This window comes from Populus alba, chromosome 11, assembly GCF_005239225.2.
Source record: "Populus alba chromosome 11, ASM523922v2, whole genome shotgun sequence".
NCBI lineage: Eukaryota > Viridiplantae > Streptophyta > Magnoliopsida > Malpighiales > Salicaceae > Populus > Populus alba.
The window spans coordinates 16859139-16872713 of NC_133294.1; the positions used below are offsets into that span (position 1 = coordinate 16859139).

A 13575-nucleotide genomic window follows, 5' to 3' on the forward strand; every position below is an offset into this window, starting at 1 on the left:
AATGAGATATAATCGTGATAAGCCTGAATAATAGTTTAAAATAACAATAATTTTTTATTCAACAATTGCATTATACTCAATTTTTTACAGGAGTTTTTAAAAAATATTTTCTTTATAGTTTTTATAACGGCTTAACCTTTAGATATAAAAAATCTCACCAATACTCCTAGTTTAGCAATTTTTGTGACTTCCCTTCTTATTTTTAAATTTGTTGTTTATTTTGGATTTTGTGCTTCTTTCCTTTGTAATCTTAAATTTTGGTTTTTATTTTCTAGTTGAGATATAATTCTTGCTTATTTGAAATTTTATAAACCTCTTAAATATGCAGACTTTATTATCATTATTTTAGAGAGAATTAACTTATGAATTTAATGCTCATATTTAGAGTTACTTCCACCCATTTAAAATATTTTGTATTCTAACATGAAAGATGCATCTCAACTAACAAGATCCTAGGTTTGCTTTCTAGATATCACAAGTTCAAGTGCCACAAATCTTAGAATCACTGGAAACTTACCTGATCGTTAATTTAAAAGTCTCGGGGGATTAGTCGAGGTACATGTAATGAGCTGGGCTGAACATCCATAGTAAAAAGAAAAAGAAAAAAAAAAAGAAATTTTGTATTCTTGTTTTAATTATTGATCAATTATCTAGATGGAGATGGCCGAAAGGACTTGGTTTGGTCCTCAGCGGAAAGTTTGACAAAACCACGAGAATGGTTTGACTTTCGCTCCTCCACAGCTCTCAATTTTCATGAGGCTATTGGTTTCCATGCAGACTTCCATGGAGATAAGGTTTAAGGAAAATCAGACGCGGAAAGGACTGCCCAGATTCTTAAAGCATGTCAAGCATTGGCCATAGGTCCTCGCTATGAATGTGAAGATGAGTACGTCGATCTTCATGAGAAACCAGGTGGAAAACCAGTAATTCCAGTGGGTTTACTCCCTCCAGAGAGACCGGAAACAGGAGCAACGGTTAATGGCGAGTCATGGAGGAAGATGTTTAATTAGCTTGATGAGCAGAAACCAAAGTGTGTCGTGTTAGCGGGGCTTGGGAGTGAGATCAAGCCAACAAAAAACCAAATATATGAGATGGTTTATGGATCAGAACTATCAGGATTGCCATTTGTATCGATCTTAGAAACCCTGGTGGGGTTAATAGTGATGTAAATGCTCTCCCCTTAGGTTTTATTGAACGTACGAGTAACAAAGGAATTGTGTGTGAGATGAGCACCACAGATTGGATTTCGGGGCACCCATCAATTTGGGGTCTCTTCTTCACCGGCGAGGGAGCTGTGGTAGAAACTTCGCAATTTGGACATTGTCTTGTTCTTTTACCTTTCATCATAGATCAACTCATCAACATAAGGATTCTAGTTGGGAAAGATTCGGCTGTGGTAGTAGACAGAAATGGAGATGGTTCTTTTTAGCAGGGATGCCATAGCCAAGGCACTGATACTAGCCATAGTGTCTAAAGGAGAGAAATGCAGGGCAAATGCAAGCGAAGCTGCAGCAATTTTTGGGGATCATGAGTTGCATCTGGACTATTATATTGTTAGGTGTATCGAGTGCTTGAAAAGTGGTGTTCAGAAAAAACAGATGAACACCTCAAACTTCTTGGTTCTGGGTTTTTTAACCAACAACAAAAGTATCTGACAAAGATAAAATGGGAAAGCTATTTAAAACACATCAAAGTGGATGAAATGGCTGTGGTCAGCTGCCAAACTTGCTTAGCTTACAAATAGAATTGTCTTAAAAGCTAGTTATTATTATGTGATCATACCAAACGCCATCAAATCCAAAAGTCTTTAACAAGTTTGGTATGATCAAAAACAGAAGAGAATCAAAAAAATTTAACAGATATCTTTACACATCAAAGCTCCATTTGTCACAGAACACAGACAACACTTCATACTCGTGGAGATGGAAAAACTCATCTGACCTTACAAGGGATATGTATCATGCACTCACCAGACTCACTATATAAATAGAGTTTTCTAACCTCAATGTTCAAATATGCATGCCTAATTTCCCACCCACCAAAAGACGAAGAATAATCCAGGGACTCCTGAAAATGGCATCTACTTTGACGCTAAAACATCAATTGCCTGAAAAACAACACCATTCTAGATCAATTGCAATGTTGTGAAAAATTGAATTACATGATAACCATATGGAGCGAAGAGTAAAATAAATCATATGTAGCTGAAGTTTGCATAAACAAAATCCATTGGTGAATCACTAAACATTTCAGAACTTTCAATAAGAAAACATGAAAAGGAGAAAACAAATCTCATAAAAGAAAAGATACATTTTACTGACTCATGGAGAGGCTGGCTCTGACTTGGTTGTCCCCTGTCTTGTTCTTCTTCGATCTGGAGGTGGTCCATCTCTCCGTCTCTCATACCTTCTATTCTCGTACTTTGAAGTAGTGCGTTGTTTGGGTTGATAAGTAGGGTATGTGCATGGAATAATCTCCCCATTGACATACTTGTCTCCTACAACAAAATGAAAAATAAAAAGTGCATGAAGGGATCCATCGTAACATCACCCACATGGGTACATATGCTAAGCAACATGTCATTAACTGATATAGTAAAGCACCTCCATAATCTTTGTTTTTAACATCTATGTATGAGTCTGGCAGTACCCAGAGGACCCCAGGCAAACCTACATAACAAGAAGATACAAATAAATTCTTCGTAATGTACCATAATATTATGCTATACAACACGAAAAATGAAAGTCGAAACCAATGTCAATAATTTCTTACCCTTAAATTTCTCAGATGTGGCTTCATCTACTGTGCATTGGAACCCAGTGTAGGTGGTGGTGCTAAAAGCATACATATTCTTCTTCGCCTCTTCCATGCTGGGAGAAAAAATTCATAAGCACCAACACATTAAAATGCAGTACAAAACACTATCACAATTAAACTAACCAAGAAACTCTCATTCAATTTCCTACTATTGTTGGGAATGAAAAAAGAAACTTTACCAACATAACCAACTTCATAAAATCCCCAATTCAACACAAATACAAAAGCACAATAATAAACACAAAACCAGAAAAAGCTCATCATCCATGTAAGCTGTTTTCACATCTAACCAAACTATCATCAACATATAACACCAAATACACAACCTTCAGTACTGAAACATCGAGACCTCATCTCTTAATGATCCAAAAACACAAAACTCATCAACCATGGTAACTTTAAATAAAACCATAACCAACTAAGACCAATAAATGGCACTAAAAGACACAACCTTTATGCAAAAAGCCATCCCCGTATGCATCATCATGGCCATCAATACAAATAACCAAACCAAAAATCCAGACAAACCAAAACCCATCAACCAAAATATTGATTTTTCAAAAAAAAATTAATAATTAACATCCGACGAAAAAGGACATAACTTTACTACATGAACCTTAAGAAACCATTTTCACACACATCCTAGTTAGCCATCAATACGAGGAAAACCAAACAAAACCCATCAACCAAATCATCCATTTCTCAATCAAAACCACAAAAGACACAAACTTTGCAACGAAATCACTAAAACAAGAACAAGAAAGAAACTAACCTGCCCAAGACAGTAGCAAGAGTATTAAGATAAGTATCAATCATCTGTTCTCTAGTAGGAGCAGGGTCTTTAGGGAACTCCATAACAATCAACCAATGATTATAATCACAACCGGGTAACAGTATCGTCTCTCTATCATCATTACTGCTGTTACTTCTTCTTGCTGAGTAATCAGAACCTACAGCAGCCCTTGTAATCAAGGGCTGATACCTAATCTTGGGAGCTGAAATCAGCTGGGAACTAGTCGATGATTGGGGTTTGAGTGAAGTTAAGAAGGTGGGTTTAAGGTTTGAGAGCGAAGGGGTTAGGGTTTTGGGTGTTAGAGATGAAGAGAGTGTGAATGTTGCCATTGGAAAGAGTGACGGGAGAGTGGTGTGTTCGTGTGTTGAGTAATGATTTTGTGGGGTTTTGGAAAAAGATAAGGTAGAATGGAGATGAGATATTGCCTGTTCAGTTGAAACGATAGCGTTTAGAATGTTAGCCTTTGTTTGGCAAGTGTGGTTGGATTGTATTTTTTTAATTTTTAAATATTTTTAAAAAAATTTAAATTATATTTTTTTAGGATAAAAAATAAAAAATATATTAATTTAATGTATTTTCAAATAAAAAGTACTTTAAAAAATATCATACATTATAATCTCAAACACTTTCTAAACATGGTCCAACCCGGCTCATGCCTTATTTCAAATTAAACTGGATTAGATTTAATTTAGTATGATTTGATTGGTTATCCGGTTTTTCTTAGTTAAAACTTGATTTAATTTTTATTTTTTTTTCAAAATAATATTATTATATTTTTTTAATTTTATAACAATAATATTTTAAATTAATCAAAATCAATTAGGGTTAACTCATCCAATCCTACATAACACCGATATTTTTTTTCAAACTGTGATACTCATATATATATATATATATATATATATATATATATATATATATAACAAACTAGAAAAACTTCTTAACTTAAACTCAAAACAATTAACTATTAAAAGATAAAATAAAAATTAAAAATTAAAGGACTAAAATAAATTATATAAAACCCAAATAAAAAAAAATTATTGTAATACAAAAGGAATCCATGATAAAAAAAAAATGTGATGCCTATAGTTGACTAGTTGGGTTTAAGTTTGAGAAGTTTTTATTTTTTAAAATAATATTATTTTAATTTAAAAAAAAATCTTGCAATGAAAATATTTTAAATTTAACAAGATAAATCAGGCTTAATTTTGATTCAAGTCGAGTGTCTTTGGTATTGTGATAGCTTTTGTGGTTGTGGTTTGAAAAAAAATATTTTATAAAAGCATTTTTTGTTGAGGTTAGTTTTGTATTTATATATGTTTGGTTAAAACTGTAACTAAAATTGAGGTTAAACAAAAAATAGTTTAATATATTTGATTAAAAATGATTTTCAAATTCAGGTTATAAAATAGTTAAAAAAGATATATATATATATATATATATATATATATATATATATATATATATATATATATATATATATATATTGATGGTTTTTAATTTAAATATTATAGATTTAACTAATGTTATTACATCATGAAATAAATAATATTTTATGTATAATGTTTTTTATTGTTTCATTAAAGTATCTACAATTCCATCATGTACAAAATTCATCTGACAAGGACTACAATTTCCATGGTTTTTTAAGCGAGCAACAAAATTAGGTAAAATATCACTAAGAACAAAATTAGAATTATGATTAAATTCTGCAAATGTTACACCATCATACAATCTCCTTCTAATTTATGTAGTATCATTGAATAATGTTAAATACTAGTTTTTGAATAAAACACAATTAAAACTTTTTAAAAATAATTTTTTTTTACTATTAACGTAAACAATGCAGAGTGAATATTTACTCTCCACTATTCACCTTTGTGTGCAGAGTGAATTAATTCACTCGTTCACTTCACAAAGGTGAATAGTGCAGAGTGAATTTTCACCTTGCATAGATGAGACGAAGCAGCTTGTAGCTACTTTTCATTGCCTATGTGTTAAGCATAAATTCTGCTGAGATCCACAAGCAATAAATCGCGTTTCTTTAATTACCAAACACTTGTTTTCTATAATTTGTTTCAAAAATAGAAGAATCTATAAAAACAAATATTCTCTTAAACTTGATCTTTGAAAGATCGGTTTAATAATTTTGTTGAGTAATTTTATGGATGTAGCTTTGAAGGTATCATTGGCATGGACAAGCTGCTTTTCATTGCCTATGTGTTAAGCATAAATTCTGCTGAGATTCACAAGCAATAAATCGCGTTTCTTTAATTACCAAACACTTGTTTTCTATAATTTGTTTCAAAAATAGAAGAATCTATAAAAACAAATATTCTCTTAAACTTGATCTTTGAAAGATCGGTTTAATAATTTTGTTGAGTAATTTTATGGATGTAGCTTTGAAGGTATCATTGGCATGGATTCAAAGCTATTTGAGACTTGTTCTAGTGATTTTTTCTCATCTTATTATTTTTTGTATTTGAAAGTAAATAAAGGTTGTAATTATAAATTTTGGGGTGAATACATCATTTTGGGTACTGAAAATATATTTACCACAATTAGAAAATTTTTCTTCTACTTATAGTTATAGGTTTCCATGAAAGTTTTTATTTTATTTTTTTTCTCTATAAAATCAATAACCTACATAACCCCAACAAATTTTTCCAATAACCATATATAAAACAAACTAGAAAAATTTCTCAGGCTTAAATCCAAAACAATTAACTAGAATAAAATAAAAAATTAAAAAATTAAGGGATTAAAATAAATGATATAAAACCCAAATAATTTTTTTTATTGTAATCCACAATATTTTAGAAAAGAATCCATGATAAAAATGTCATGCCCATAGTTTTTCTGTTTTTTTTTTAAAAAACATTTTAATATCCAAGACACTATTTGATCCAATCTTGCCTTCACTCCAAGACAATATCCAATCCACACCAATAGCCCGATCCAATCCCAAACGAATTCATCCTAGCTATTGGGTTAGGCTTAGAAAGCAAAATTGAGCTTGGGCTAGGTCTTGCCATCCTAGCTAAAATGCTCGTAAGCCCCTTGTCTTTCTGCCACAGCCTGCCTCTCCAGGCAGCTTGGAGCTCCGGCCACCACCTCAAGAACACCAGTCATTTTCCGGCATCCCCATGTTCTTCCCTGTAGCTGATTTGGACAAATTTGAGAACCCACGTACCGAGTCTTGATAGAAGAAGGAAGTCCCAAGTTCAAAAACTATCAGATTTGATTCTCTTGCTGTGTGGTTGCAAGATTAGGTGCATGTTACATCACAACACTATCAAATCCTGTGGAAGAAAAAGTCCATTTCGATGCGTGATAAGTACATATTTTATCATAAATATTTGACCAAATCTTCTACTTACATCAGTTGCTCAACAAAACATGTTTATTTTAGAGGGTTAGCAGAGATTAGGGTAGAAAGCAACGCTAGCAGACAGGAAGAAGAGCTAACCAAACCTTGTAGTTATGTGTAGAATATCTCCTTGCTAGAACGTATTTCCGAGAGATTGCCTGTGTAATGACAGGCAAAGAAAGCTTTGCTAGCAGCCTTGCACATAAATAATTATTACCTTTTTGTGTGGGTGTGTGGCTATCAAATAAAATAATGCCAACAATTCTCTTTAGGCGTGCTGGCTTCAAGGTAATAAGATGAATATTTCACGGATGAGGATCATCCTCCTTGCCAATTGATGAATTATTTAAAAAAAAAAATAGTATTTTTTAATTGTTTTAATATACTAATAAAAAATATTATTTTAATATACAATAACAAACGGGCTTTTTAATGATACGTATACTCTTAGAAATTTAAATCTTCACTATTATTATTTTAAAATTGTTTTTGAAAAAAAATATTTTAAATAGAGTTCATTTTGATAGAAAAAGGTTTTGTTCAAAATGATTTCAGAATAATGAATAGAGTTCTGCTAGTTATTTTTCATTTTTGTGTTTCAAAATTTGGAAAACAATTTTTTAGAAAAAAATAAAATAATGAATAATAGTAAAAGAACTAACAACTAACGACATAAAAAATGATAAAACTTACTAGTGAAATTCAATAAATATCTTATAACAGGAGCTTAACTTTCCTTTGGGAATTTAGTGTTTGGACGAAAGCCATATTGACTTTTGCAAGACAGGAGGTTACATATGGTCTTGTTCGGTTCAGGGTAGAGTGTTTGTTTAACTTGTTTATCTAATAGTTTTTAAAATGTTTTTTTATTTAAAAATATATTAAATTAATATTATTTTGATGTTTATTGATAGTTTTGATACAGTGATATTAAAATTTTTAAAAAATATTATTTAACTTAATATATTTTAAATTAAAAAATATCATGCATTGCGTTATCAAACACATACACTGTAAAGGAGACAACATTATCTTATCTTGTTTCCCATGCTTGCTTAATTATTGTAAACAAATTAATCAAATAAATACAAAAAGCTGTTGCCCATATGATTCTCTCTTTGTGTGTTTGTTTGTACTATCAAACAGGGCAAGTTACTTAACCATTCCAACTTCACTAAGTTCTTTAAAATGTCAAAAAGCCATCGAAGGGATGTTTAGTAAAGTCAGTGGCCCTTTCATGATCAAAAAGAAGAAGAAAAAAAAACTAAGTGTCAATGGCTTTCATTCTTTAAAGAAATTGAGTGCAAGCAAAGGCCTCTAATTGGAGTGTTTATGCTTGTGTTCAATGGCTTTTGGTGATGGTAGCTTGGTCTAAATCCAATTCCCAACATGGCTTGGTCTAAAAGTATTTTGTTTCTTATTAATCAATGAATTTCGAATTAGCTAGAACGAAGGATAAAGATGAAATTCAAGCCCTAGATCGTGTCATTAAGTTCACAAAACCAATGATTAAGAACCCGTCTTTGTTTGGAATTTAGGAACTCTATCTTTAATTATTGGAAATAACATGAATTTCATCTTTAAAAAAAAAAGTAACATTTAGTGGCATTTAAAAAAAATAATAAGATGAGGTGTGTGTATTGTACATTTAAAAAATATTATTTAATTTAATATATTTTTAATTAAAAATATATAGTAAACATATTATTAAACATATGTAAACATATATAGTAGAGAAGACAATATTATTGGAAATAACATGAATTTCATCTTTAAAAAATAAAAATAAAAGTAACATTTAGTGGCATTTTTTTTTTAAATACTCCTTTAACTTCTATCAAAAAGAAAAAGAAGAAGAAAAAGGCAGAACTGAAGATAATAAGAATATAATTTATTTTTCAGATTAGAAATTTTTTTTTTCTTTTCAAGCATAGATTTTCTAATTTTATATGTTAAAATTTAATATATATATATATATATATTTAAAGTTTATATATATTTTTTAAAATTATCCCATCTATAACGAAGAAAGGGTAAAATAATTATTAAAAATTCTAAAATATAGAATCTTAAAAAGAGGGTGGTCCAACTTAAAAATATGATAAATTATTTGTGGTCTAGCATTTTTATCAATAACTTATTCTAATTTTGTCTCGAAGACTCGAAAAGGACCTGAATTATTTAATAAGGTGATTGTCATTAGCAGTTGAACACAGGATTAGCCACTAATCTAATTGCAATTTTATCTGCAAACCCATCATCAGTGGCAATATTAAATGTAATTCCCATCCATCAATTGCTATCAATCTTTTAAATGTCGGTTTTAGTAGTTAATATATTTATTCTTAACATTATTATAATAATTCTGAATGTAAGAGAAATTTCTAATTAAAACACACAATTTTTCATCAACACATCAATGTAATTTTAAAATATTCTGATCTAGAAAAGCTTAATTAGTGAAAATTAATGAAAATTAATTTTTTTTCTTCCAAACTAATATTCAACAATTAAAAGATCCGCTACTATATATACAAATATTTGCATTTGATATATTTATAAATAAAAAATAACTTATTAAATTTCACGATGAAACATATTGTACATAATTATGCTATTTATATGTTTAGTATTATGATGCAAATTGCTTTTTAAAAATATTATTCGCTCGAAAATATTTTTAAATTATTTTTGATATTAGTATATAAAAAAATTAATAAAAAAACACTATAAAAAAATTAATTTAATACTAAAACACATCAAAAAAAACAGAAATTACATTACTCCCGGATAGTCAGTCATGAATCATGCGTATTAAATCATGTGAAAAATTGAGAAAACATGGGATTAAACCTTAAAAAGCCAAGATTACCATGTGCTAAGCTCCTGTTATTATAGTTGCGAAGAAGAACAAACATTAAAAAGAAAATGGAAGTAGGGTCTAAGACAATGACAAAGGTTCTAAGTAGTATATAATATATCTCTTAAAGGCTAAGGAGCATGCCTGAACAACTATTTGGTGCGTATGGTAAGAGTCCTAAGCCAAGACAAGAGCAAACAACAAGAGGACAAAATGGTCAGTTTCTAACGAATTAGAACGGAACATTCGAGCAACGAAAGAAGACAAGCAGAAGATCCAAAGAGGTCGTTCTGTACGTATATCTTGAGTATTTCAGAGCCACATTTCCCATTTCACTAACTTTTTATTTTATTTTATATATATATATATATATATATAGAAAACTTTATCATGCTTAAACTATAGCTAAATTTCTAGATGTTTATAGAAAGATAAATATAAAAAGAGATAAAGACAATAACATTCGATCCCATCATAAAATTATAAAACTCTCTTACACACTCAAAAGTTATTTTTTTTATTTTTGTTTTTTGTTTTTTTTCTTCCCCTTGTATTTGTTTTTATAGTATAGTATAGTATAGTATAATTATATTATAAATATGTAATGGTTATCGTTTAAAATTGTTAATAACATTTGATGGAGTTTTTGAAGTTGATTTGTTTTGGTTACTTTTACTTTTGCTCCTCAAGAATTGATCAAATATTTTGAGCTTAGGAGCATGTTTGTTTCATTTTTAAATATTTTTGTTGATATTTTCATATCATTTTAATATATTAATGTTAAAAATAAAAAAAATATTATTTTTATTTATTTTCAATAAAAAAAACATTTTAAAAAACAATTACCACTTTCTTTAACCACCCTTCAAATATGAAAATAGTAGAGATAAATTATGGCTCATGATTGCTCTTGATCTTGAGGGGATTTGAACGGTCTAAAAAAGTGGTGTGAATGTAGAATTGATGGATGCCATAATTGAACTTGTGAGTTTCGATCTTGACAATTCAGGGGATTGAGGAATTAATTATGAGGAAGATGAAGATTGAAAGGCAAGCATGTTCTTGAAGAGAGAGGAGGCTGTATTCCATTTCCCATTGGAAAACAAGGAGGAAATGACGGTACGGTCACAATCCAAGGAGGCTTTTGACCCCTTGCGATGACAGCAGCGGACCCAGTTGCTGTCGCACGCGCCCGTGCCACGCGTGGGCCCTACGTTTGACCCCAACAAACAACAAAGGGACATGGTTGGCTCCCATTGAGGTCAAAGCTTATTTTAATTAATTTCTCTGTTTTTCGAATTAAGAAAAAACATAAGAGTTTATTATAAAAAATTAAAGCATGTAAATAGAAATCCGGATTTCAATATTTTATTTTATAAATATACACGGATAGTGAAACAATATTATTTAATTTGAATTTTTATGTTTAGTTACTATTTTGAGGGAAAAAGAATATAAAAAACATGTTTTTATGGATTTTTTATTTTAAAAATATAAAAAATAACTTTAAAATTATTATAAAAAATAAATTTATTATTCTATGTCAATCTTTCAAATTCTAGAAAGTAGAAGATATGATCAAGTCTCACGTAAAGAAAGAAAATTAATATATAGGTACTTAGCTATAAATTCATCAATTTCAGCCCTATTGCAATACTGACAAACGTTGTCTCTGATCCTATAGAAAAACGATGTCTCTCCTCTGCGTGTCTTTGCCTGTATTTATTATTGTTTTTAAAGTATTTTTTTATATAAAAATAATTAAAATAATATATTTTTATTTTAAAAAAATTATTTTTAATATTACTACATCAAAATAATCTGAAAATACTAAAAAAATATTAATTTAAAAAAAATTAAAAAATTAATTTTTTAAAAATATTTTTAAAATATAAAAACAAACAACCATTAAAATTGTCTCGATAGAGAATATTGGATGGAGAAGAAATATTTGTAATATCTGGCATTATATATTGTTAGGCCATTCAGAATCGTGCGGCTAATTAATTAGATTTTTAGTAAATTGAGTCATCATTAGTTAGGGGCCCACAAGTTATACATTTGTACACATATTTTATAATTGCGACAATCAATTACCATGGTTCGCTGTGTACAGCTAGCTTTATATGACTATTATGAAATCATCCTCTACGTACATCGTGTATAATATTCCACACGCTTGCCGCAAAAAATTCTTTGAGTTGATTCTAATGGAAGACTATTGACTTCTAGAGATATAGAATACGAGCGTCCAGCGAGCTTGAAGAAATGAAATTAGAGTCTTTTCTTGCAATTCCAAGGAAAATTAGGACTCTTATGAATCTTACCTAACTTATGCCCTTTTGAAAATTGATTTCTCAACTTTTCCAAGTCAACTATTATTAAACATATAGATGGTGAAAAAATATTGAAAAACAAATTCTTAGCGGTTCGAGCCGAGCTCGAATGTGATAACCGATATCGATTCATCCTCGTCACTCTCTAATATGCCTGTCTTGAATACACATTTCATGTATTTTTTGAGCTTGAAAAAGTCAAAAATGCTTCATGCATCATCCACTGATGTATATTCCGCGCACCTCTAAACCAATCATTAAAATTCATGGCACACATTAAATTCTATGTATAGAGCACAAACATCAACCTCTCCATTAATAGCACAACAAAGCACTAAAATCAATGATGCTCACCTACCTCTTCACTAATGGTATAACAACTAACAACTCATCATGAGGTATATGCAACTTCACTCGCTATGAGGTGCTTGTAACACCACTTTTTATAGGGTAAGCTAACATAACCAAGATCTATAAATGTTTCGGGTTCAACATGTAAATTCATTCATTCAGGGCTCTACTCCAGTTCATTCAATAAACACACGCTCCTTGCACTTTTCTCTCTCTTATATATATTATTTACTTCTTTTATATTTATTAACTTAAATATGAGAGTGTCTCTTGTTTCAATAATAAACTCATATTTTTTTTTTGGCAAAAACATCAAAGCTTAGAGACAAAATCTATGTTCAAGCTCACACAATTCAGCCTAAAATATAGTCATGCTGAAGTTTTCACAGCATCATCACATATATATTTCCTATTTTGAGTAAAATTTGATTATGTAACTAATAGATTCAATGCCTTTTTTTTTTTACTTGGGAAATGGAACAAATGATGTAGTCCTCACAAGTGAATTTGTTGCTAAGCAAATAAGTTAAACCATGCAAGGTTGACTACCTTGATACAAGAGCTGCATTTAGTCCTTGCACCTAATATTTGGGGATCAATGTTTAATTAATCTGACTTTGAAATGAGAGAATCCGCTACCTATTCATTAATTTAAACGATCATTGACGAGTTTGGTAACTTATCCGATTGACCCTCCATTGATTTTTGTCAAGAGATTGATCCCAATTTGCTGATTTCATCGCATAAGAAATTAGGTGCAGCAAATTGTTTGGTCAAGTGTGCCACTGATCATCTGTTAGCCTCGCCTTATGTCTATAATAGCTAGCAATTTTCTTCCATTTTCCACATATATCTTTTCTTGAAAGCATACTTGATCTATAGTTTATATCTATACGTAAAAAAGAACTAACGTAGGAACATTACATTATTGGTCAGTGATTGAACTTGTAATGCCAACGGATCTATTGAAAGAAAATCTCCTAGCTCATAAAATAGTCATACCGTGTGCCATGCAACAAGTTACGGTAGGTTTGTCAATATGATAGTG

At 30.1% G+C, this 13575-nt stretch overlaps 1 protein-coding gene across 3 annotated transcripts; it reads right to left on the bottom strand.

Moving 5' to 3' along the window:
• Positions 1 to 1839: 1839 nt before the first annotated feature.
• Positions 1840 to 3997, bottom strand: LOC118031504 (DAG protein, chloroplastic). 3 transcript variants are annotated; one of them, XM_035035933.2, is made up of 5 exons: positions 3590 to 3997; positions 2773 to 2870; positions 2604 to 2669; positions 2322 to 2497; positions 1840 to 2107 (listed from the first exon to the last, which is right to left on the bottom strand). In XM_035035933.2, exons 1-4 carry the CDS (start codon positions 3937 to 3939, stop codon positions 2322 to 2324), a joined length of 690 nt encoding a protein of 229 aa, XP_034891824.1. In that variant the 5' UTR covers positions 3940 to 3997; the 3' UTR covers positions 1840 to 2107. The 3 variants fall into 3 exon arrangements, with proteins under 3 accessions (XP_034891824.1, XP_034891823.1, XP_073268457.1); XM_035035932.2 differs by having other exon boundaries at positions 2311 to 2497; positions 3590 to 3996; XM_073412356.1 differs by lacking the exon at positions 1840 to 2107 and having other exon boundaries at positions 2174 to 2497.
• Positions 3998 to 13575: the final 9578 nt, after the last annotated feature.

Coding starts and splice junctions, on each gene's coding strand:
- LOC118031504 (XM_035035933.2), bottom strand. CDS start 3,939: ATGGCAACATTCACACTCTCTTCATCTCTAACACCCAAAACCCTAACC. Junction 2,871..3,589: donor CTTGCTACTGTCTTGGGCAG/GTTAGTTTCTTT, acceptor TTTTTCTCCCAG/CATGGAAGAGGCGAAGAAGA. Junction 2,670..2,772: donor CACATCTGAGAAATTTAAGG/GTAAGAAATTAT, acceptor CTTGTTATGTAG/GTTTGCCTGGGGTCCTCTGG.